Raw genomic sequence first — 26,892 nt, forward strand, 5'->3', positions numbered from 1 at the left:
TGTAGTACAATGACTTCCAGTACGAAATACACTATACTGTAGTACAATGATTTTCAGTACAAAATACACTATACCGTTGTACAAAAATTTTCAGTACGAAATAAACTATACTGTAGTACAATGACTTCCAGTACGAAATAAACTATACTGTAGTACAAAAATTTTGTACTGTAGTACAATGATTTCTGGTACAAAATACGCTATACTGTAGTACAATTATTTCTAGTACAAAATACACGATATTGTAGTACAATGATTTTCAGTACAAAATACACTATACTGTAGTACAAAAATTTTGTACCATAGTACAATGATTTTCAGTACAAAATGCACTATACTGTAGTAGAATTATTTTCAGTACAAAATACACTATACTGTTGTACAAAAATTTTCAGTACGAAATACACTATACTGTAGTACAAAAATTTTCAGTACAAAATACACTATACAGTAGTAAAAAAATTTTGTACTATAGTGCAATGATTTTCAGTACGAAATACACTATACTGTAGTACAATGATTTTCAGTACAAAATACACTATACTGTAGTACAATTATTTCTAGTACAAAATACACAATATTGTAGTACAATGATTTTCAGTACAAAATACACTATAGTGTAGTACAAAAATTTTATACTGTAGTACAATGATTTCTAGTACAAAATACACTATACTATACCACATTTTACCATTTTTCGCTAACATATCAAATTTCAAAAGATCGTTCAAAACAGTTCCCGAAAGAAAAGTTTGAATTTTTTTGCTCATTGGACAGGCGTTTTTATATAGATTCACATGATATAAGTGAATATAGGCGACATTTTCTAGTTTGGCCGCACCAGAGTGTCAAATTTGGGTTTTTTTCCATATGCATTTTTCGCTAACATACCAAATTTCAAATACCGTTAAAAATAGTTTCCATAAGCAGAATTTGAATTTGTTTAGTTTGCTTGAAAGGTAGTTTTATATTGATTCATGAAATGCCCACAAAAATATTTTCTTTTTTTTAATATGGACGGATTAGGCTTTCAAACCAACTATATCTCAATTGTAATTATTTAACATGAGCTCTGTTAAGTCGTTAACATAAATGGTAGGTGTCTTTACTAGTTAAATTCGAATTTATCTTCACATCCTTGAATATAAATTCAAATTTTTTTAATTTTACATGTTGTAATTTATTCGCGCAATGAGCGAATAAACTTTTAAATACAGATACATTCTCGGTTTACATAGTGTTGTAAGCGTGTCGTTCATAATGTTTCTGCCGAACTTAAAGCCTACATCTGCGTTTATGCAATCAGGAGAACGTTTACTACAGACATTGCACAGACGGCCGGACGAACATGCTTAAAATCGATTTAGAGTTTGTTAATGATCAAGAATATATATACTGTTACGAAGTTTTCTTCTTGCTACGGGTCGTATCACAAGATCGTGGTTTTTATTTACAATCAATTTCTTTAAGGATAGGATTACTTAAAGTTTACTTAGCTTGACAGAATTCTTAAGTTAAATTTTCTTTTCGACTCAAATATTCTCTTCCGACTGACTGTGCCTTTCGCAAATATTCTGTTTATATAAATTTTTCCCAACATATTACTATTACCTAAGTTCATGACTTCATTTTTAATTCGTTGATTCGCTTTTCCACTAAGCCTTTTCGTCTAACGGCAGCTGCACAACGCGTCACGGATTTGCACTTGGTTTCTCCCTTTTTCGAAAATTTATTTTCTGGATTTGGGATTTCCGTAGGCAAAACTTTGCGGGGTTTCTGCAGCTTCATTATGGATGTTACAAAACGTTTTTATAAAATGAATATAGCTTTCGTCCTTGAAAGGTGGATGGAAAAATTATCGATATTTTGCAAACCGTTATAGAAGTAATTCGAGGTTAAGGTTCTTCATATAACACAGATTTTAATTTAAAGTATTAATCGTAATTTAAGCGGCAATACAGGCCGACGGACACACCGATATGTAACTCTATTAAAAGATTTTTATTTGCCGGCCTGTTACCGTTCATTATGCATATGTAATGAACCTAATATCTGGTCCACGGATTACATTTCTGAATAGTGCTAGAATGAGCCGTGAAAAACTTAACTCATCTTTAATCCGTACTGAATTAGCATTACTTGAGAAAGTTATCGACCTGATTGCCAAAAGTAGTAGGAGCCAGTTCACAGAAGGAGAAAGAAATTCTGTCCAGACTAAACTGAAAACGATGAAGAAAGCACTGCGGGCAGCTTACACGTTGAATTCAATCGCAGTTAAAAGGTGTAAAAAAAGTAAAAATTTTAATTGGGATCACCATGTTGCGGCTTGCGGCATACAGAGCTTAGCTCCGGTTCGAAATGTACGCAGCTGCCTTCATTTCAAGAACTTACCGCTGCAATTGTCGATGTAAGAGAATCATAAGAGACAGTATTCCGTTCAATGAAAATCTTTTCCTTTACAAGAAACAGGAATTCTTTCCACGTTTGAGCTCACAAGCAATATTATCAATGAATATCGATACGCTTTACCGTATAAACATGTAGCACGTTGCAGATGATAGACGGTCAACACTAGCGATCATTATCTCGATTTTCACAAGTCAAAGACTTCGAAAACAATATAAAAATTAGTGTCATCCATGGAAGGTCAAGGTAGCGTTCTTTAAAAGAATATATTTGGTAATCCTGTAATCGTGTGAATGTGGGCGGCGCTATCTCAAAAATTAATTGCTAAATGCAATTTATTGACGAGTACGCATTAGTCGGCCACACTTTTACGAAGACGTTAAGAGACGTTGTCGGGAAACCCTAAGCGATATCGCATTCATAAATTGTTCCCCGCTAAACTTGTTGAATGTCAATGTAAATGAACTTTGACATCAACATGATTGTAAAAATCGGCGGACAACATGCCCGATCATCGCTGTTTTGCGTGAAAAGATCGACCATCAAATAATCAGACTAGAGTTGAGTGAGATAGAATACAGAAAATACGTTCGGACATCTTATAAAAGTGACTTGAGTCCCTGAATGACATCAATCAAACTTTGCGTGAATATAGATTTTTCGCGTGGCATAAAAATTTAAAAGGAAAACCAAGTAAAAATATCTGCATATATTATGGTTGGTAAAGTGTAACCTCTAAATACCCTACGCCCTTTCGTCATTTATGTATAATTTTTCATTTTGATGAAATATCAAATATTGCATCGTATTCCGCTCCGGAAGATGCTTATCAAGGATTGAATCTAAAAAACATGAGCTCACACGGTGCAAAGATAGTGTGGTCTTATTATTTATTTTTTTTTAGAGAAATCTTCCAATTTTTCACTTACCAAAATTTATTAATTCCTACTAACGTGCTCAACCTTACCAATCTTTTTCATTTTTCGCATACTCTTTAAAAGTTTGCCAACAAACTTGAAACTAAAACTGTTACTAATCCCAAAGGCCAAAGGGAAAATTGGACTTTGTTGCCATAAAGGCTTTTAACCTAAATCGTCCAAATTCGACACAATTTATTTTTACCTCAAATTTCTATTATGAATCCAATTTTCATTATAAAATATTAAAAATTATACCTCTTCGCCGTATTAAGGCTTACTTTTCGTAGGAAATAGAGACATAGGGACGTGGCCGCAACCAGATAGGTGTGCGCGTAATCGATCGAAATGTTATGCCTTTACCGACTAAGCAGTCGCTATATAACTGCAACCATAGTAACGTCTATTGCCCTAAGCTTTTAACCGACGAACACTGACTTAGTAGTAGCGATTTCTACCAATTCGGCTCCTTATGAATGGTAGTTCAAAAAATGTTCTCATTCGTTCGAAATTTTTCACATTTATATATGCCGAAGTATTATGTTTTTGTAATATTTTCATGCTCTACGTCACTAATACTACAAGGCTATATTGAGTTTGTGCGAATTTATGGAAAACGGATTTGATGTGGGCGCACCTTTTATTATGAAGAAAATGGCATTTTCAGGCAATTCGTTTCGCCGCTTTTCAATCGTTGAATCCAAACCGGACATGGTACAAAAAAAGTAATAAACAACAAAAGTAATGAATTTGGAAGAAGAAGAACTTTTGAACGATTGAATGGTTAGCGTCGCCGTACGCTGAGTAAATCAATAATATTAAACGCAAAACAGTTATTTTATGTAGAGGAAGGTCAAAATTATCGAATTCATCCGTTATGTACTCTGGTATTTCCGATTTTTTTTCATCATTTTTACCTAGAGAAGTCGCTGATCAAAATTTTTGCAAACACGTAATATATCGATCGAAACAGAGGCGATTTCCGAATCGATCTAAGCTTGGTTGTCCGTCTGTCCATATTGTTTTCTTGTTTTTTTAAACCGAAACATGGCAGTCATTTTTGAAATATTTTGATAAAATTTGGTGCACCCATATGTTTTGCCCCAAGGATTAGCGTTATTGAAAATAGTTCGCATCGGACTATTTTTTCGACTGCTTCCGATATAAGGGCGTCTTTTGAAAACTTGTTGTATTATCAACTGTGTTAAACGAAATTGTGCAGAGCATTTAATAGCGGGTCGTGTCGCACTACAATGTTTCTACTTGTTTAATTTATTTATATGCATACGACATTCGCTAACAAACAGTTACTATAAAATAATCTTATAAAGACATACAGTTAAGTTATATCGAGTGGCGCAAGAATTTTACCTAACGAGAATAAAGTTTTGCTCAAAAATATCAAAAATGGCAATTTTCTTGTTTGTTCTTTCTTTATAAAAAAAGGACTTATTTCAAGTCGCATTTGTATGGTAAATGGTCGCGAGAATTATCAAATTTTCAATAGTGTTCGTCCTTAGGTCGCGACATTTAAGTGCTCTAATTTTTGAAATGTGCGGTATGCAAGGTGAATACAATACTTAGCGATTTTACCAGTCCGATAGACCGGCATAATGTAAGCGGCGATTTAGTCGATTTTACTTTTCACATTAATCAAGAAATAGCGTAGAGCGGGTCTGCCCCTTTCGGTAAGTGTAATCAATTTAATACACTAACTACTATGAGTTGGTGAGCACAAGCACATGCAAAATTTTCTTTGGTACAATAAATATTAAATTGATTAAATTTGATGCAAAATATATTTATACCCAGCCGAAGGTACATTTGCTCATGTATGTACGTTATTTTTATCGGGTTTATTAACTTGTTCTTCCAAGACAAATGTATTGATTAAATTTTGATTAGATTTCGATTTTTATGTTTAAAGAAAAAAATATTAAATATTTATATATTGCACTGTAGTTGTGTGTGATTGACTACAATAAAGTATTTAAACGAATTTAAATAATTTTATTAAGAGCACTTTAAGGCGCGCCCATTACTCAAATGAATAAGATCAGAGTTTATCAGTTCTATTATTATTATTATTATTATTATTTTGTTTACGGTTTTAAATTGCCTCAGCTTTATATAAAACTTTTATAAAAACATTACTGCACTCTTATATATATATATATTTCGAAAGCATCATATATTTCATTAAAACCTGACCTACACTAAATCAGCTAAATCAGTTCAATGAGCGTTTTTGTTACTTTGGTTAGCCCAATGAAGCTGCGGTGTTTTTAATTAAAATTATATATATGTATATTTTTTTGTTTAAAGAAAAACAAAAAGAAAAAAAAGACAACGCATACCATACCGTACGTTTTAGTAGATTTATTACTTAATTAACTTAAGCAAATGTCCATATGCTGTATTCCTCCTTTATTAACGTCATTGCTTGCCTTGTGTGCGTCTGTATAAGAACATACGGTTTCGTGTTAAGAACATATGCTTTTGTCGTCCTTCATTGAAACGGGTGCATATTAAACAGTTAAGATGGCTTTGTAACACACCTTAGCGTCGATATAAACAAATGTTTGCATATTGGTCGCTACCGCCTTTAAAGTTTTAACATTTGTGTATAACTTGGCTTTGCAGTCCCTCATTGAATGGATATATTAAATAGCTTAGATTAGTTTGCAATATACCGCAGAGTCCTTATAAACGAACATCTACCTATTAGGCGATAGAATGCATAAGTTTTTTCTACAGTGCAAGTCGCTTCTTTAAATCGCTTAGAATATGGTGAGTTTCGAATCCAGTTCATTGTAGCGAGACGACGTAAGACTTGTTTAATTTAACAAGAACATAAAAAAAATTAAAGATACGATAAAAGAATTATTAAAACAAATTAGCAACGAAATATTAGCCCGCCGGAAAAGCTAATTGAGTTTACGTTTTTATACATAAACTAGACTTTTTTTTCTATTGCTTACAATCAGCGATTAACGTCAATTCACTACAATTGAAATTTGCCTAAGAAAACCAAGTTGATCCTGAACTTAAATCATATCTTTCTCCTTTTAGCATAAGCTCAATAGCAAATACATTATAATCGATTAGGGCTGAATGCTTCAATATCTATTACTAGGTTGTATGTCGGACGTTTAATTCCGAAAGAAAGTTCTGTTTATTCAATGCACAGCATTTGAATTGGATAAAGTACGAAAAAGCTTTAAATCCGACTAAATGAATCGTGTCGTTAATTAAATTAGCAATACATAGACGAGAGCAAAATCTATTCTAGTCTATTGTAGAAGGTTTGTCAAATCACAAAGCGCGGTCCAGTTGAATCCATTGACTGTTGTTTGTGCGTTATTACTTTCTAGAAAGTAATGTTCATAAGCTTGATTGTTGCTGATTTGAATTGTCGTGTGTGGTTTGTGTGGCAGTCTTCCGTTCAGAATTATTGTCAGGGATGAATCTCTCCTTACTAGGTATAATACAATAATAATAAAAAAAAAAAGAAAAGATCTCCAATATTTTTGTGGCTTTTCGGAGTCTTTCGAGCTTCACCATCTGAGTATTCCATTTTTTAATCTTTGCGCTGATCATTATAAGTGTGGGAATCTTTTCATCACATAATATTCAAACTTCTTCCCTACCTTTTAAATATTTTCAAAATTGTTGTGAGCGCAATTTTTTCTTTTCAAAGTTAAAATGGCGCGTCGTCGCCTCATTGGAAACGAAATTGAAGAGTAAAACGACATAAATGAATTTAAGCGCATAACCAGAGAATATTTTAATATAATTTGTGCTTGTTAAGATTTAGTTTAATTTTAACGAAAATATTGAGTAGAAATTATTTTAGTATGGATTAATATAGCATTGCGAACACATTATACTTTGTGAAGGTACAAAACCGGAACGTCTAACCCTAACTTGGACATCTTGAAAGTATCTGCAGAATATGAAATCAATCAAATATTTAACTTCATTAAAGCGGCACAGCTAATCGTCTCGTCTATTCATTAAAGAAAATTAAAAGAAAAAAAGAACGCCGATAATCTTTACTGCTAGCGCTGCTTAATCCACTTTTTTAGTCCAAGAATTAGATTCAAACAAATTAAACAAATTAGAACAATATAAGTATTTTAATACTATTTGTGTTGCAAAATCACTCAATAATATTGTTATGCTGTCGGGCATTGTCTTCAGTTACATCTTATAATAAGTAGCGGAAACGTTTACACTTGGAAACGTTTACACATATATCCGTGGCCAATGCTGTCATATATGTCATAACATTAGTTTTGCTATCAAATATTCCCTATTACGTATATGTCGAAAAAGCCTAACTGTTAATATTTTCTGATGAACATGAAAATTTGATATAACAATTAAATGGGCCCCACCCTTGGATCCCACTTCATATAAAATTTGTCATAAATAGTAAGCCCTTTAAAAAAAGTATAATTATTAATATTTTATGATGAAAATTGGTCCATAGTAGCAGTTTAGTTAAAAAAGCAACGGTAGCGAATTTGGATTACACAAGTCTATTTTTTAGGCCCCTAACACAGATAGGTGTTACCATGAAAAGCTAGCCCTTATATGGAGAGAATGTCTATATTCTAGTTTTAAAATTATGTTTGTAAAATTTAGATCAGGTCATATGATGTTTTATTCATTCATCAATATACGGGCTAGCGTGACGGCCTTGATCCATTATAATATTCTTACTTGTTTAAATTTAAAAATGTCTTTAATAAAATGTCAATATAATATTAGGTATAGCTATAGTTTAAGTGAATATCGATTAAACTATTTAATCTGAAGTGAATTCAATTTCGGTGTTGGTTTTCATTTTATTTTAATTTTTCAATTCACTTCTTCTTCAGAACATAAACTCGTTATGGTTGGTTTGGATAATGCCGGCAAGACGACTATACTTTATCAATTTTTAATGAACGAAGTTGTTCATACAAGTCCGACAATCGGTTCAAATGTGGAAGAGGTCGTTTGGCGAAATATACATTTTTTGGTATGGGATTTAGGTGGACAACAAAGTTTACGGGCAGCTTGGAGTACATATTATACAAATACCGAAGTAAATTAATAAATTGTTATCTTAAAAAAAAAATATATATCTTCTATATATATCTTCTATATCTGTTATATTTGTTCATTATTATCTCTATATATTTAGTTTATTATAATGGTAATTGATTCAACGGATCGTGAACGTTTGGCTGTGACACGTGAAGAACTGTATCGTATGTTACAACATGAAGATTTAAGTAAAGCCAGCCTTTTAGTGTACGCCAATAAACAAGTAGGCTTAAACGTTGAAATTGCTTTATTTAAATTTATTGAAAATGGTATTTATATGATTTATTATTAACGTTTCGATAATAGGATTTAAAAGGCTCTATGTCGGCAGCTGAAATATCACGTCAACTGGATTTAACATCAATTAAAAAGCATCAGTGGCATATACAAGCTTGTTGTGCTTTAACTGGAGAAGGGTAATTATATATTCGCATTCTAGTTCACATACCAAGGTTACATTGTGGATAGATAAGTAATTTTATGAGGGAAAGAAATTGGTTTTTCTTCTTTTTCTTGTTTATGTAGATTTGTGTTTAATTTTTTTTTCTTTTTTTTGTGATGTTCTCCGAATTGTTTTCATTTTGGAAAAAAACTTTTATTTACCATGTCGATAGCTTTCCAAATTATGGATGATTTTGATTTGGCATTTACTATCATATTCTCTATTAAAAAATGAATGTATATTGCATTTATCATTTGACTTGTAACACTTAAAATGACGTATGCCAAGAAGAGCAAGCGTCCCACAAAGTTTAAATAGAAAAATGAATTTTTAAGATCAACATCGAGAATGGAAATGATCCGTGTGCAAGTGTATCCCTATAATAGGTAACTTGCAATCTATAATCAAGTAATTGGTGGAACATTGTCGTAAATATTTCGCAGCCTTACGTGAAAGATTCCGAAACTGAAATTTCAAGAACTAACAAAAACAAAGTATTTTGCAAATTTTATAATTTTGTTATTTGTTATGCTTTAGACGATACTAATATGTTGTGTTGAATGCGACGACGTAGAATTATTCCCAAATATTCAATATAGTAACAATTCAGGATTATCTCTCCCTTTTTTCGATGAAGATAATAGTTCGTGCATGGTCGTTACTACAAAAACGAAAGTGATCGACTACCGAATTAATTATTATCAGGTGCAAAAGTAAGAAAAAAAATGCGTTGAACTTAAAAGGATGATAATAAGTGAGCATATTTAATGTATGCTCCATTACACGTTAGTTACACGTTTAAATCGTCCTTCGGGCAATTTGTAGATACTTTTGCCACGAACCCGATTCATTGGGCCATATCTTTTTATCTACGTAAGAACCGAAGCACTGCTCAGTAAGCAGCTGATCTTTTGCTACAAACAATAATCGGAAAAAGTTAGGTCTGGTGAATAAGTCGCCAATACGACAAGCACTTCCCAATTGAGTGCTTCATCAAGAATAGAAATTGAAAATGTGGTATACTATTCTGTTTGAAAAATAAGGTGAACCAGTTTGTAACGCCAAAAATCTTTAGATATTTTCAAATTAATTTGGTTTTTCATATTGGTAACACTGCATCAAACTATGCTTTCCGCTTTTTAGAATGAGTGATTTCGTTTTGAGCAAGGAGCTTGCATTAAATTTCCTTCCCGCTTATTACGCAAGTTGGGGGAGCGAAAACCGAGTCAAAGTCACTAAAAAGTCAACGTGATCTTAACAGTTTTTTTTTCAATTACCGTGATGTTGTAATTCCTTCCGCCAGGCATTAATTGTTAACAAGGAAGACCTTTTTCGTATTACGAAGGCGATGAAATTGATTTGATAGTATAAATTTTTGGGGATTTTTGGGGTTATAAACAAACTCAACTTATTGTTAGGACACAGTAGTATATGGTAGGAAAAGTCGCGTATGAGAACTCTTCATCAAATTCATCTAGTACCTGTATCTGTTACTAACTAGTAACATGGTGCTAACATGGGTTATTAAATGATGTTGCCATGATTGTTTAAGACCGTTTGTCCATTTGCGTACAAAAACTTAATTTCAATAGATATGTATAATTAACTATCTAAGAACTAAGAACAAGTTTTACGTAAACACGTAAAATATCCAAATATTTGGTTAACCGTCTTCGTATTAATTTTCTGATCGGGACAAATATCAAAGTTTTTAATCCACATTTGTAACAAGTCGTAAAACATGGTTTTCCGTTTTGTTATTGGCGGATGATGTTCGCATGGACACGTACTCAACTAAGGATCTATGTCTATATCAGATCCGAGATGTCTCTTTCTAGCATTCTAAGGAAAGAAAAGATGGACAAACGAGTTGAAAGACTGAAACGTAAACGTGAACCAATTCGCAATTTTACGCTGATATTACGAATATGTATACGTTGGGAGTTTTCGATGCCTATTTACGGTATTGACAAGTGGGAGGGGCTAGCCTAACTGGCTATAAAACATTTACATTTTTTTTTTTTTATTTTGTAATTGTGTTACCGAATATTAATTAAAAATACGAAATAACAATTACTTGTACAAGTATTTTTGTTTATTTTGCTCTTTTAGTCTTTATCAGGGCCTTGAATGGATCGTACAACGCATCAAAAAGAAATGACAAAACCATCATGGATTGCAATAGCTTATAGTGAAATCCTCAAGTTTTTTCTTTTCTTAAATTTAAAAGTATAAAACTGAAAGAAAACAAAACGCCCATTTTTCCCGGAATATGTGAAAAAAATATTTTCTGTTTTTTTATAATGCGTAGAAATATACATAAATGCTTAGAAATATTACAAACGTGTGCATTAGGTATTAAGTGAGAACTTGATGAATTGTAATCAATTAATATTTATAAAGAATTATGTATGTAATATATTAAGTCACAAAAAAGAAATTGTAAAAAAAATTTTTAAAAATATTAAATATTTCCAGGAGAAAAATATTTTATATGAAAAACAAAATAAATCTTCTTTCTTTTTTTTTTTTTAAATGACATAAAATAAAAATTAACCCTGCAATGCTAATAGTACGAAAAGTGTGCACCCAATATCCAATATCCTTTTCTTACTGAAGAGCGTTTCAAAATTAATTTTGTTTTTCTTTTGATAAAAGACTCTCTGCATATGATAACTAATAGTATATTTGCTTTTGAAAAGGACTAATAAAATGGATACACAACATTTCGCCAATTGGCTGAGCTCTCTACAAAATGTGACATAATTGTTAGAAAGTGTGGGCAATTAAAAAAAAAAAAAAGTAATAATTTGAAACATGTTATGATTTTGATGACTATTAAATTTTCTACTGCCCCTATGGGGGCTTGCATTTACATTGTGACGGATGCACTGTCTTTTTGAAGCGACAGGCTCCTTACATTCATTACGTAAATATAAAAAGTTTTCAAATTATCATACAATGGAAAAACCTAGTCGATTAGTTTTGTGGCACCTTTTACGCAATAAGGCGTTCCGTTTAAGTTTCCTTTTATGCGTAGGGCCTTTTTAAATCCATTACCGTGCTTCTATGACGTCCAGCGTCGATGCGTTGATGTATTGATGTCTGTTATATTCGCAGTCAGGATAACAAAAATTTGAGCAATATTTGCGCAGCAGAAATTTGAAAATTGGTACAATCTGCTCATAAATCAAAATTTATACAATACTATAATAATGTAATAGGATTCTTTTCATTTGCTCGACAAGTTCAGCGTGAAAATATTTCTCGTGGAGAAATTGAAACTTGTGCACCTAACGAATCAATTTACACTCTCTAGGTGTGGTCATTAAAAGTTTGCCTTTAAGTGAATGTAGCTGTCTTCAACTCGATGAATTGTATCATGCTTTTCGATTGCTTCGAAAAATAAATCCTTGTCTGAAAGACCGAATACTAAGTTTAAACGTACGAAATCTGTTGGAATTTTTCTTTTAAATTTCAAAACAGCATTAAGACTGAAGAGGAGACGGCTTGACTTTTAACCGATAACGTTGCAGGCGAATTTATGAATGCCTTATTTTTTTTTTTCTCAGGCTGGTTTGAATGCGAACTCTGCTTAATTTCTGCAAGCGAGTTGCAAGCTAACGCGACTTTAAAAATTTCGTTCATTAATTATTTATTAATTTCTTTATTAATTACGACTGAATTATTTCTGGGCTGCCGCTATCATGCTGCTTGTAAACGAACTTTCAACAGACCATAGAATTCTTATTTGTTTTTCGATGTCAGCAAAAATCTTAATTATTTTTTAATCATATTTTATGCACAGATGTGTTTTAAATCCTAAACAATAATGAAAATAATTTTTTAATTAATTTAAAAAAATATATATATAATATTTAATAAGTGTTTGTTTATGTATATTAAAATTTTTTTAGTTTTAATCCTAACTGAAATATATAACAAACGTATATGTTTAACCTAACATCTTAGACATAGTTGCCAAAATAAAGAAAACACTGTAATGAAATTGTGCAAAAAAATAAAAATAAAAAAATAAATAAAACAAAAAAAAAATAAATAAATAAAAAATTGAGAAATCAACATTAATTTACACACATTTCTGAAATAAAATAAATTTATTATAAAATTTAAAGCTAAGCAAAATTTATTACTTCTTGTGTTCAAGAAATATAGGACTCTAATAATGGGGATTAAATTGATTAAAATTAATCGTTAGTTTATATACGATCGAATTGAATAAATTGCTCACTCTATAAAGATTTTTGCATTTCCTGTTACGGTATTTAGATGTAGTTTATATACCAAAACGTTTTAGTTGCACTGCCTAAAGGCAAACGTATTTGTATTAGAAAAGGGGCGGGTTGAATGTTTTCTTGAACCAAATTTCATTGCAGCATGCCATTGCAATTAACTGCATGCTGAAGACAATCAAATCTTCCGATTTGTGTTAAAAATAATCAGCCATACGAGGGTAAATTCAATTTGTCACCTTCTTTAAGTAAACCGCCAAGGATATGCATTTGGTTTTATAATTTTTAGAATTTGATTTCGTACAAGACCGGCTAGTGAAGAATTCGATTTCTTAGAAGATCGAAATAAGCGATTTTCGTAACAATACATTGACTAATTAAGGGAACTAATACAACGGGTATCGCGAAATATCTTCAAAAGAAACAAACATAAATTGGATTTATGGGAAAAAATTCTCACTTGGAAACTAATCAATCAATATGGAAATAATATTGAGGTTCAGCTAATAAATTTTGAAAAAAAAGGTACGAAAAAAGATGTTAGCAAAGAAAGTATCGACAACGCAAGGAGAGGCGAGTTACAATCTCCGTACACTTGTAGTATTTTCATTTGTAACGGAGTCACAAAGAGAGAATATTAATATTTTCGCTAGATTTAGTGTGTGTGACTTCAAATATGAAAATGTGGAGACGGTAAATTTTAATGTATATTATTATTCAGATATCGAACATAAGCAGATAGTGAATAGTGAAGTGAAATAAAAGTTAGAGATAAGTGAGTTTAAATAAATGAGTGCAATTTATAATGTGGTAAGAGGGGTGCCATTACGCGCCCGGACAAACTAAACTATCCGCCGCCGTCCCTTTTAGTGAAATTATCAATCGAGTTGATCACGCCCTTCGTCCCAACTTGCTGGTTGCTCACTGGTGTTCTTAAACACTTAAATTATTGCTTAACATCCCTCACATTTCACATTTCGACATATCTAGAGTTCCACACTTTCGCCATCTTGAAGGAGCCTTAAAAAGTTTGAAACTAAATTTAAAGTGTTAGCCCTGTAAATCTCCCTGCCGCCTATGTTAAAGTAGTAAGAACAAAAAAAAAAAGAAGGAAATATCAAGAAATTTTCATTAGTAACTCATTTACTTATTTATTTTTTGTCTTTTTGTTTGTTTTATTTTTTGTTTTCGTAGTTCATTGTGTACGTAATTCCCCTTATAAAGCCTTATATTTATAAAACGACATATAAAACTAATGAGTGTTGAATTAAAAAGAAATGAAACGGCAAAAACAAAAAGCTCTGCCCTGTTGTTAATAAAGATAAGAAGAAAAATATGCAAACGTTTGATGAAATCATTCAAGTTTTGGTTTTGCTAGAAGACGGAAAGAAATATTTTTCTTTCAAATTGCATATGGTATAATCCGGTTAATTGCAATGAGTTCACATATGACAGATACGACTCATCTGGGAGCGCATTTTCTACCTAACGTTCATACAACACCGCTTGCATCTACCAAAAGATGCTATGAACCGAAATTTCGTTTCAGCGAGCAACAGTTGCGTAAATATCCTGAAACACAACAGTTAAAAATTGCTATAGCGGAGAAGATCGCGAAGAAAGAATATTTCTATGGCATTGAAATACTGGCCCGCAACCATAATCCGAAATTAATGCTGGACTATACGAAATTTGGTAAAATATTACCTCTCTTTACTTCGCTAGTATGGTTAGGCTTAGATTACAGCCGCGTTGCGAATGTGGACAAAGTTGAATCTTTACGTTTGGCTAAGAAATTAACAGTCAACCAACACGAAATGCTAATTGCGCCGCATTTATCCTGCTATGGTTTGGATACGAAGCGGTTGAAGGAATTTATGGAATTAAATTTTACTAATATTGTCATTGTGCGGGGTGATCAGTACGATAGCCAACAAGAATTTAAATATGCATCACAATTGGTGGCACAGATACGGCGAGAATGTCAAGGTAATAATTGCTAGTTTTTAATGAGTGGAAAAGTTTTCTATGCGTAAGCACGCGCAGGGCAATTGAAGAGTGTTAAGAATTTCTATTGTGTAAGTTTAATGTGTGCCGAGCAGGTTATAATGCTTATTTGTTTTGATTTATGTGTTTTAAAAAAATTTTATTTACATTAAAATATTGGGGTTTAGAAGGTTTACTTATAGAGCCTTTCATCTTTAAAGCATCCTTCTTGTCCAATATATAATTTTGTATCAGATATTTCCTCCCTTTTGCTTTACGTGCTATTAGAGACAAAAGCCGCTGGTGCGACATATTAACTTAAGCGCTTTTGTTACTTAGTTCTCTTTCAAAAAACTTTATAAAAAGGGCATGGAAACTTGTAGTTCGATACATACATTTTTCTCAAATCAACTTTGAAAATAAACCGCCAACGGAATTAGCACCAGAAACAGCGAAAAGAAGAAAGTCCAGAATCTCAAAACTCCCTTTTAAATCAAATAATCAGCGAGCCAAAGCTTAGAACAAATATATATAAAAGTCGAATAGTTTTCATTGGAATACTACTATGGACTCGATATCAAGGCGAAACTGTGCGTTGGTCGTGTATTTGGTTAGAATGATAAATATTCAAGATCCCCTCCATAAAGAAAACAGATATCACATTTAGTTTTCGAGTGTATAGAGATTCAAAAATTCTGTGAAAGATCCTATAGTACCTGCAAAACAAAAAAATACAAAAAAGTGGACCACGCCCTTAGTGTTATAAAATATTAATATATTTTTTCTATTAAAAGCTTTGAAGCGTTCAATATCAAATTACATCTAAGCATATTGACCTGTTCGTCTGTCCATCTGTGTAATAATACCTATGCCAAAAGTTCTCTCGTCCCCAAAAATTAAGATATCATGTTCAAATTTGGTGAGAGTATTGGCCCTTCCTACATATATGTTGGCATTAAAAATGCGCTATATCAGTTAAGGGAGAGCGTACAGCGCACCGTAAACTAACAACATCTCTGCTTTTCTAGGCTTTTTCATATCACTTTCCGTTCTTCATATGGGTACGATGTTACGATAGATACGCGATAAATATTTCCACGTACATTCTCGAAAAAACCGGCTACATCCACCCAATATTATAAAGAACGAAAGTTTAGCGCTCTCTTCTTTTTTTTTCTAATCTTATTTAGGTTAGAGGTAATGAAATTTTCTGATTTGTCCTTTACTTGTGATTTTTTGAGTCTATGGGTGGTTGCTGAGACGTTTAATTAAAAATATACAACAACTTTTTTATTGAATATGAAAAAAAGAGTAAAAAGAATTTGGTTTGCTTAAAGAAAAAATTTTTATTTGATTTTTCTATTCGTAAGCTCAAAAAGGATCGAAATAGTTTGCTCGGCTAGAAAAAATATAATATCGGAAGATAACAGTGTATTATTAATTTTAAAATTTGATTGTGAAAAGCCCAAGAAGTGAAGTATTTTCGATTGCGGGAAAAAAGCATAGAAACACATGTTATGAGTTATGGGTAAAAGTAAGTGCTGTAGCAAGGGACATAAATGTACCAATCAAACTAAGGTACAGAAAAAGTTTCATAACAAAAAAGACTTTATTAAAAAGTTAGTATCACTGCAAAAGGTGCTACTTTGAATCTACCGCAAACTTCTAAATACAAAAACAAAACAAAGCCGCGTACCAATGGGAGCCTCTGGAGATATGTATGCAAATTGATACTTCAAGCAGCTATGGACGTATTGAGACGACAGACCCTGCGGGTAAGGCTGACATGCAAGAACATTATATACAGTTGTGGCGTGCACCGACACAAACTTGACATATCCCAACGCGCCTAAATTGTTCATAGGGTTTTGTGTAGCAAAACCGTGTGCCATATACTGGAGCTTTGTATCGAGCAAGAAGGTTTACTGCGACATGAGCCAATTATAACGGTTATTACGGAATCCAATAATAAAATCTACGCCGTAAATGATGTAGATTTGTCAAAAAGGACGATAGCAACATTCACTTCTAAAACCCGAAATGTGTTGTTCATCGTTTGTTATTGTAGAAAATACAATATACGAATACGTGACCCAAACCAACCTTTGATGATATCCCTTTTATTAGATGAGGTGGAAGTGCGATCATTATTTTGATACCCGAGTTATGTCGTCCAATCCGTCCTACTGACATATTTTGTTCTAACATACCAGTAATGCGTACTGTGACTGACCATATCTGTTTAGAGCCTCGGAGATGTTCGCATGCTTCAAGATTGAAGTACGACTTTGGATAGAGAGTTTGCAGAGCTTGTAGGCTTGTATCTTTAGCGCGATCCTTAGCGCGTTATGTTTAAAGACCGTACAAGATTGTCGGGTGGTAATAATGCTGACTGAAGACCCTTACTCTGTTTAACCTATCTGCATGCGGTGGAGTGTCATGTACGCAACATGTGACACTCGTGAGGTACGCACTTTTGTAGATAGTTCCATAACACCAGCTCAAGGCATTCGTGAGCTTTGCAATATTGACGTAAAACTTTTGCCACTATAGATCAGAAATTGCTGATCAAAACATCACATCATCGTGAAAAGTGGCCAAAATTTGCATTTTGTTCTATCATGATGGCATAGGAGAAAGGTGCCTTAAACAAGTTTATATGAATATGAAACTTTAGATATTGTGGACAAGTTAGAGGGCGGATACAAAATGTGATATTGAGAAGCCTCCTATATGCGTTTATGCAGTTGTAACAGAATTCATAAGCAGTTGCCTTTCTTTTGACGAACGTAATCCTCCGCCCATTACCGTGTTTGGTTCCAAACAAACAACTAGAGAAACGATTCAGTTTCTTGGTGTACGGATTGTGGCACTGCAGAGAGATCGTAATCCGCCGGCAGAGAAACGACATCATACAGCACATAAAAAAAACAAACTTACAGTTCGCGATTTTTTGGATATTTCGACGAAATTTGTTACTTTGACGTATTGTGGTTCAAGGACGAAACCTATCGAAAATGCATTGATTAAACTAGTATAACTCAGTATATATATATATATATATATATATATATTTACATTTACACATTTAACTAGCGAATGAAGTAAAGATACCCCACCCATGTAGGTAGGCTGATAATTGCAAAGGGTTATAGGTTATAATAGAGTCTTTGCGAAACGCAGTGTAGATTGTATACGGCCTTCCTAGTTACCTTATGACATTTTCAATTACTCTTTAAAATGATATATCAAATATATACTAAGCATTTTCTCTTAGATTCAATAACCATTGCGGTTGCCGGTCATCCTGAGGGCCACCCGAGCATCTCTACAGTGCAAGAAGACATGCAGTTTTTAATTGAAAAAGTAAATCACAGTTGATGCAGATTACGCTTTGAACGGATGTTGTAATAAATCTTTAATAATAAATCTTTTTCTTTTAGATTAACAGCGGCGCTGATCTGATAATAACTCAAGTGTGCTTTAAGGCTCAAGCTCTTATAGATTTTATAAAAAGTTGTCGTTTGAATTCCATCGATATACCAATTATCCTTGGTATATATGTGCCAGATAATATGAAATCCTTGCAATTCCTTATGGAATTGACAAAAATAGAAATGCGTGAAGAAGATTTGCAACAATATCGTTATTACGCCGGCAAGGGTAGCGAGGAATTTCGTTTTTTCGCTGCACAAAAAGCAGCGCAAATGATTTTGACAGTGTTAAAAGCAAAAGATATCAATATATATGGTATTCATTTTTTTACTATGAACAAATTTGATATGGTAACTAAAGTGCTGGAGGAGCTAAGAAAATGTATAAACATATGAAGAAAACCCAACAAACGAAGTAAATCGAAACAAGTAAGAATATTAAATTCGGTCGATCCCGAATCTTTTATACCCATCACCTTTTAGCTTCATTTTTGCGGCCATCAGAATGCTTACAACAGAGATTACACAGACGGGCAGATGAATATGCTTAAATCGATTGAGGACTTGATGCTGATCGACAATATATATACGTTGTGGGGTCTCTGAGGCTTCTTTCTGGGCGCTGCAAATGTTTTGACAAAATGAATATACTCTTCATCCTTCGATGATGGATATAATAAAGTAAATATAAAAGTTTGTGAGCCTTCTTCATATAGCAATTGAGAATTAGTCCAAGTGTTTTGTTGTCGGAAACCTTACGATTTTTGTATCCTTGTGGCACTTAAAGTTTGTGCGTGTCCCAGAGGGATTTAAGATGGATCGACCTTTTGTTATACCGATCGATTAAGAATCACTTTCCGAACCAATTTTTGAGTCCATCTAAGCTTGTGTGTCCGTCGTGTTTTCTTCTGTTCGTCAATCTACAGGTCGTATTTGTTTGAAATATTTTCATGAAATTTCATACAATGACGTGTGCTTGCCCAAGGACAAACGCTATTGAAAATAGTTGGGATCATATCAGTTTTTCGATCCCTTCCAATATAACGTCTTATTTAAATAAAAACTTAATGCATTAATACTAATGTATCTAATTCATTTATAGTTATTAAGCAACTTTATTATTATATATTATAATCAATTAAATAATTAATTTGTGTACTTATTGAAAAGCTTGCTATTTAATTACATATATATATATCCAACACTAAAGTCATCGACGGTTTTCATATACCTATTTTTATCGTTATGTGTTATTTTGATCCACCATTTTTGTGACATAGCTAAGTTCGGAAAAATGAAGCTTAAAACATAGAGACTGGCGAATGGGTCACATATTGTGAGGTCAAGTTTTTAAGACTTCACTCCTATAACTAAAAGTAAGCAATTTTAGTCAGAAGCTGATCGGATATTAGCAGAGAAATATATTATAAGTTCAAAGTTGTGCACGTTACTGAACGCGTATCCGGTCCGCACGCGTTAAATGTGCACCTGCTCTTGTTTGGTTAAAAACCTCTTTGGGTAAAATTAAATATTTTATACTTTCATGTTACTAAAGGAGAGGGTAATTATACCAACTTTGATATATTATTTGATTATATTCATGTTCACTGTTTGCAGAGTCTAATTCTGTTTTTCAATTCAATGAAATTTTGAATCAATCAGGTATAGAGCGTGCCACCAATCATAGATGAAAACGATGTTGAGGAATTTTTTAGCCAAAAAGTTAAAAGTATTATCCTTAAATATGAGCCGATTCTATTATATCGAATAAAAGATAAAAGTTCATTCTGAGCAATACAAATCGTGACCCAAGAAAAATGAAGATATTACTTTTTGTATTGACACAAGTGTTTCGTCAGAGTTGTATTCTGTGTATTATTTTATGTCCATTGGGAGAGTGGTTATGTATTTATCTAATTCAATTTACATTAAATAGGACTGTAATAAATAGGAGGAATTAGAGTTGTAACTATCTAAAGGCCGTCGAGGCACCTACACATGTATTGCCGACTTGTAAAAAGCAGCGCTTATCTGTTCGTAATCGTACTGACCCTCTAATTGGTTGAACATGTATGATAGCTTTATTTCTTCGTGCTAGAGATTTTATACAATTTTTCACTGTTCTTACTATAGCTTAAAAATACGTGTTTGTGTATTTTTACAAAAGTGCTTGCTTCGCGATATTTATAATTTATTTGTTATGATTTTAATTTTTCTAAAGTAATTACTGACTCGTTCCATACGGCATTTCAGAATTTGTTTTTATAGCCATCACCGAGGGATGAGGGCTATATTTGATTTGTCAAAACGTCTGCAATGCCTAGAAAGAAATTTCAGGGATCCCACAAAGTCTATATTCAAGTATATATTCACGATTAGCATCAAATTCTAAATCGATATAAGCGTGTCTGTCTGTCCGTCTGTACGTCTGCATGATGTCTGTTGCAAAGATTCTCTTGGTCGTAAAATTGAAGCAATCGACTTCAAGTTTGGCAGAAACATTGGAAGTTCTTGAATAATAATAAATTGGGTTTTTGCCCATTACTCATATACTACAGCAGATAAACTTACAAAAATTTGAATGTATATTTTATGGGTGATGCTGTACAAAAATGGAGAAACATTGACATAATATATATACATAAAGTATATAAATTCTTGGCCAGCTTCATATGCGGAGTTAAGCTAAGCACGTCCGTCTGTTCGTTTGTCCACCTGTCAACCTGCCCAATTTACGTAGTACCTGCGATAAACATTCTCCCGTTCGCAAAAATGCAGAAGGCGTACAAATTTGCAAAAGAAAGGAATAATTATCTAAATCTAGCCTAGAGCGCCCACACACACGTCTATGCAACAGAAACCGTAAGCACTTTTACTTTCCGTGGTTTTTTTGCTTGTTACTCATAAAGTACAACACACACCATATAAATTTTTACTTTTTTCCTGAGAATAGAAATAATTGGCCGCGCCCCAATATTATTAAGTATGAAAATTTAGTTCTCTTCCTTTTGTTTAATCTTTTTTAGGACGACGGTGATGGGTATGAAAGATGTGCTCATGACTGAATATAATTTTCTTACTTGTTATTACATGCAGACGGCCGACGAATTGTGATACAAAGTAGAGCGGGTCATAAAAGTAGCGAAATGGCTTATGACAAATGTGCCAAGTTTATTGTACTTTGTATGAATTTGTAACAATACTTGTTGTATAGGCACACTACAAGAGGAATGTATTAAGTTTTTAAGTCAAATAGAGGCGCTACAATTGGCCAACATTGTTAAACGGTTTGAAGCGTGACATTGTCATAACTATATCATTCTGTGTATTCATTGCAATCACCTCAATAGTTTGCATGGAATATTGAATTTGACCGTTTAATCACTTTGGTCATGTTCGGGAATCAATAGAGTCGATCCATTTAAAAATTGAAAACTGAACCTTTCGTAAGCTTTTACATTAAAGTGCTACTTTTTAGGTTATGTAACATCGACTATTCTACTCGTCACATGTAATGAAATCGCATGTACATGTTATTTTTTTATAGTTTGATATGAGAAAATGGATGAACATAATCCTAAATAATCCTATGCCTCTATAAAATGAAACGAACTGTTTTAATATAAATTTTGCCATGGCTTACTTGTTATTCAAGTTAATTAAAAAATCATTGTCAGGTCGCATTATGATCCCAAACCCCAGTTTTATTGACCGAAAGTATTTACATTTGAATAACAAAATTTTGTGAGCAAAATTTAAATTTTTACTATACATTAGATGACTTCATTGGAAATAAAGAAAAAAACTTGAAAAGAAAATATCTTTTTTAAAATAAAAGTTTTAAAATTTAATTATAAAATAAACGCACTTCTACGCAAATATTACACTTTACTTCAATTTACATTTAATTATGGAAAATTGTTGAATTTCGTGCATGGAGGTAATCTGCAATAAAGATTTGTGCTCACAAATCGCGAAAAGCGCTCAAATGGAAGTAAACCTATTCAGCGACTACGCACTTTAAATTAGCTTCGATTTTTGATCTTATGATTTATAATCCTAAGCGAAATTTTTAAAGTTTGGGAAAAACTTATCAAATGAAATAGATTTCAAAAATTTAAAAGACTTCTGGGAGAAGTGATTTTATTTATTATCTGCAGCATTCAAGTTTTGTATATTTCGCATCACAAATTGCCACGTTAGGTATTCTGCTTGCGCAATTGCAACAATTGGGATAAGCATTGGAAAACGGCAAACACAATATTAGTTGAAAATGCTTTAAACAATTTGATATTCAACGATTTGTTGTATAACTGTAAATTATATATTATAACAACAAAATAATTTTTTTTGTTGTTTTCGAATATCTGTTATCAGATTCTAATTATGAAAGTGGTATTTATGGCCATAGCATGTTGTCATACAAATCGCGAATTAAATGTGAAAGGAACGGAAAAAAAATGCATGAAAAAAGGTTTCTGGGTTGAGCCATCTCGAAATCATTTGAAAAGCAAACAAAATCCCAGAACGTATCACGTCAAATGCCGCGAAAATAAAATAAAATAAGCAAATTCATTAAAACTTACTTAATATATACAATCAAGCTAACCGCCAGAGTTACTTAGTAAGGTTCTAACAAAGTACTTCGTGCGTACTTTCAATTTTTTTACTTAACTCAGTAAGTCATCCATTGTTGATTTGTTAAAGAAGATGAAAAACAGTATTAACAAGAACATAAAAATGTATCTTGTTATTATTATACTGGCTTTGAAGTGGATCTTAGATAGCCGCTATCTCAAGTGAGTACGTAGTGATCGCTTTTTGTTAATCGCTGCCCGATTGCGTCAATTTCCGCACTGCAGTTTTAGATTACTTTGCTAAATGCTTGTCTTGCATAAAACTCACGGTTGCTATAAGTTTGCAAAGTGTCCCGCTTTGGACTCTTTCCGCCATAAGTTTTACTGATCGAAGAGAGAATGATACAATCAAAATTGGCGTCAAGTCTAATTACAATTTTTTCAATCTGAATGTTTCACACAACTTGTCTACATTTTTGCCGGTCACCGTAGTGTTTGTGTTACAAACGAAAAGTCAAACGGGATATAAACCTGTACTTTGAAGGGAACATAGGTAATAGATGCTTGCATGTATTTTGATCATCGGCATGTATTGGTAAAAAAAAAGTAACATAAAGTGTGAATGTACTCAACGGTTAAATTCGATAAGAGTTTTCAATTTAGTATTATTGAGTTTATTCGCTGTGTACAGACGCTAACCAGGGAAAGCTCAAAATTGCATGTTCGACACTTAATGCTTTTGTTGTTTGGTTTAAAGGAATCTGCTGCCGAAGACTTTTAGAAACTTTTGATGACGCTACTCCATCGTATTGGCGATTTTGCTTGCAACGATCTAAAAGCGGTAATTTCAATGTCAATGGCAAAGAAGGAAGTACGCCTGGAGGATCAAAAAAGTTCGAAGATAGTGAATTGCAAGACTTATTGGACGAAAACCCAGCTCAAGCTCTCAAAGAACTTTCGAACAACTTAGCAGTTGGTGAATCAACTATTTCTAGGCGCTTATCTTCGATGGAAACGATTCAAAAGGAGGCAAAGTGATTGCCACACGAATTGACGGAAAATGCAATTTCGAACCGTTCCAACATTGCTTGCCACGCAAAAAAGGAAGAATTTTCTATGGCATATTGTGACTTGCGATGAAGAGTAAATTTGCTGCGATAATCCCAAAAGCAAAAAGTCATTGGTTAGTCCACGATAGCCATATACATCGACAGCAATTGTAATAAAGTTTTGCTGTGCATATTGCGGTATCAACAAGGTGGAGGGTATTACAAGCTGCTGAAATCGCATGAAACGGTTACTGCAGATGTCTAAGGACGTCAATTGAACAAATTGGACGATGTGTTGTTGCGAAAAAGACCAACAGCAGCGGTTAAGAGACATAAAGTTATTCTCGTGCATGACAACGAGCAGGCACACGTTCTCGAGGATACACCGTTGCAGCTCGAACGAAGAATTCTTCCGCATGCAGCGTACTCAACGGGCGTAGTGCCTTCTGTTTACCGCTTGTTCAGATCGCTGCAGCATGGCTTGGCTGCCACGTGGCTGCGAAATGCTGAAGAAGCGCAAAATGGATCACTACCAAACCAACATCGTTGTTTGGATACCGTACTGCCACGTTGCCACGTTGAAAGATGGGAAAAGTTTTAGAAAATGATGGAAAATTGTTTGATAAATATGTAGTGTACCAATTTTTCTCAACGAATGCCTTTTTCAAATGAAAAAGGCCTCCACATACATACAACCAGCCAAACAACACATAATTTAACATGTCGTCCCTCTTCTTGAAAGACTCTGTATTAGTCATGTAATGAACCAATTTTTCTCAATAAATCCCATTTTCAATTAGAAAAAATGATCAAAATACATGCAAGCGCCTAATATGTTGATGAAATTTGGTACGCTATCTTATTTTGGTACGCAGGGATGAAAGCTTTGAAAATAGTTTGGATCGGACCACTTTTTCGACCACTTCCCGTACAAAGCCTTAATCTGAAAAGTCATTATATGAGTAACTGTATTAAACGAACTTGTTTTGGCTATTTGATAGTGGGCCGTGTTGCACTGCGGTCTTTTTACTTGTTTTTTTAATTTAAAATTAAATCAATTACACTGCATTTTGCAGAATCCATTTACATAAAGAGACCTTGCAAGAATAAATACGGCATTGCCATAATCAATTATTTTCCAAAACTCAAAACTTTTTTTAGTACGTAAATATATGTTTTATAAACTGTTTGATTGTAATTCTATAGTATCTTTCCTACTATCACACTCTTCTAAAACACTCTTCTTTTTTGGCTGTTACAGCCATGTTACCCCTTAAGACTTTAAGATTCTTAGGCTCAATTAAATAATAGGTTTTCTTGGGGAAAATTGAATTAATATCATAAATCAGCCATCATAGGCGAAGAGCTCTTAGAACACTTAAATTATCCTAATTACAAGCTTTAACCATAACTCTATGCGGAACAATGAAATGAAAAAACACTTGGCAAACAGTAATCTCTTAATCAGCTTTTCAAAGTGAAGAAAAAATGTAAATAAAACATTACAACAACAAGTTTAATTTTTAGTTAAGAAAAAAAAATTACAATGTGTAAATTGTTATAAAACAGGACACTTTCTTTTTAGTTTAGCTGCTTAGAGACGAATTAAAAGCACCCATCACTAGAGAATATATTAGGAGGATTTTTATGTTTTAGTTTTTTTTTTGATTTTTATATTAAATGTTCATTTGCCTGCAATGCTTAAGGTGCTAATGCTTCTCAAATGATGTTTGATTAACTTTTTAGCAAACTCTTTACGTGGCAAGAGTCTTGCAAGTAAATGGACGCTACACTGGCTAAGCCGTTGCCCCGAATTAGTTAGTTTTTCTACATGCAATGTTAAAAAAAAAAAAAAACGAAAATGTATTGTTTTTTTCAAGATTAATGTTTTCTGGTATTTGATATATGCGTACGAGCAGAATTTTACGAAGATTGCATACATATATGAGAGATCGTTAAAAAAATCCTTTAGAGGTGGTCGCCAACTCATTTTATTCATCCCACTCATGTTAATATGAACTATTTGGCGTTAAGACATGCTATGTTTCATGCTATATATAAGGTGAATACTTTTTAGACTACGTAATACATTATGCTACAGCCAACCATTTAACATAGTTTATAAGCTCTCGTATATATATATATATACATGAAAAAAAGAACCATTTAATAAAATCGATTTTCTTGTACTGAAAAAGAACATAACAACTTTTGATTCATGGTGTGCTATGCATTCATTTCAAAAGTAATAAAAAAAAATACTTACTGTGGCATGGAAACCAGGTAATAACAAGGAATCCTAGGAACAGTACACATAAGAAATAGGAAAAAAAAAAAAAAAAAAAGTAAATAAACGTAAGAAAATCAAATATATCTTTAGACGAATTTTGGTTACCTATCATCTAAAGGATATATATATATGTGCATATCACAATTATAAACATCTGTGTAGCTCATCTCAAATCGATATATATTAAAGCTTCCAAGTTACTAATGGCGCTGCGTTTTTATTTGTTGTTTAGTTTTATTGTCTTCGTTATTTTACGACGATTGCAGCCTTATACGGATGCGAATTCCACCGAGTTCCATATTTAGTTTGGGTAAGTAAATCCAGGCGCCGATCGTAAATTGCAGTTTCCCAGATCGCAGCTTATTTTTAATCCTTTCAAAATTCAAATAGCTGATAGAAGCACTGATTGACATTGTTAGGTCGATCCTTAGCTCTGGATTA

At 32.9% G+C, this 26,892-nt stretch overlaps 2 protein-coding genes across 3 annotated transcripts in view; both read left to right on the forward strand.

The window, feature by feature from the left end:
• The window catches only part of LOC119637472 (ADP-ribosylation factor-like protein 5B), a 24,042-nt gene extending 12,724 nt beyond the window's left edge, over positions 1 to 11,318 (forward strand). For both annotated transcript variants that reach the window (XM_038033494.1, XM_038033495.1), the window contains 4 exons: positions 8,210 to 8,418; positions 8,518 to 8,643; positions 8,727 to 8,836; positions 10,975 to 11,318. In XM_038033494.1, coding sequence (XP_037889422.1) covers positions 8,210 to 8,418; positions 8,518 to 8,643; positions 8,727 to 8,836; positions 10,975 to 11,023 — 494 coding nt within the window. In that variant the 3' untranslated portion in view covers positions 11,024 to 11,318. The remainder of the gene's footprint in view (positions 1 to 8,209; positions 8,419 to 8,517; positions 8,644 to 8,726; positions 8,837 to 10,974) is intronic.
• A 2,948-nt stretch (positions 11,319 to 14,266) lies between these two features.
• LOC119637471 (methylenetetrahydrofolate reductase) lies at positions 14,267 to 19,022 on the forward strand. The gene is made up of 3 exons (XM_038033493.1): positions 14,267 to 15,104; positions 18,379 to 18,467; positions 18,545 to 19,022. Exons 1-3 carry the CDS (start codon positions 14,552 to 14,554, stop codon positions 18,929 to 18,931), a joined length of 1,029 nt encoding a protein of 342 aa, XP_037889421.1. The 5' UTR covers positions 14,267 to 14,551; the 3' UTR covers positions 18,932 to 19,022.
• The last annotated feature ends 7,870 nt before the right edge of the window (positions 19,023 to 26,892 follow it).

The sequence above is a fragment of the Glossina fuscipes genome, unplaced genomic scaffold, assembly GCF_014805625.2.
Source record: "Glossina fuscipes isolate IAEA_lab_2018 unplaced genomic scaffold, Yale_Gfus_2 59, whole genome shotgun sequence".
Lineage (NCBI taxonomy): Eukaryota > Metazoa > Arthropoda > Insecta > Diptera > Glossinidae > Glossina > Glossina fuscipes.

What these genes read in the sequence shown, in the direction of transcription:
- LOC119637471 (XM_038033493.1), top strand. Translation starts at nt 14,552, where the DNA reads ATGAGTTCACATATGACAGATACGACTCATCTGGGAGCGCATTTTCTA. An exon ending in GATACGGCGAGAATGTCAAG is followed by an intron (nt 15,105 to 18,378) that starts GTAATAATTGCT and finishes ATTTTCTCTTAG; the next exon opens with ATTCAATAACCATTGCGGTT. An exon ending in TGCAGTTTTTAATTGAAAAA is followed by an intron (nt 18,468 to 18,544) that starts GTAAATCACAGT and finishes TTTTTCTTTTAG; the next exon opens with ATTAACAGCGGCGCTGATCT.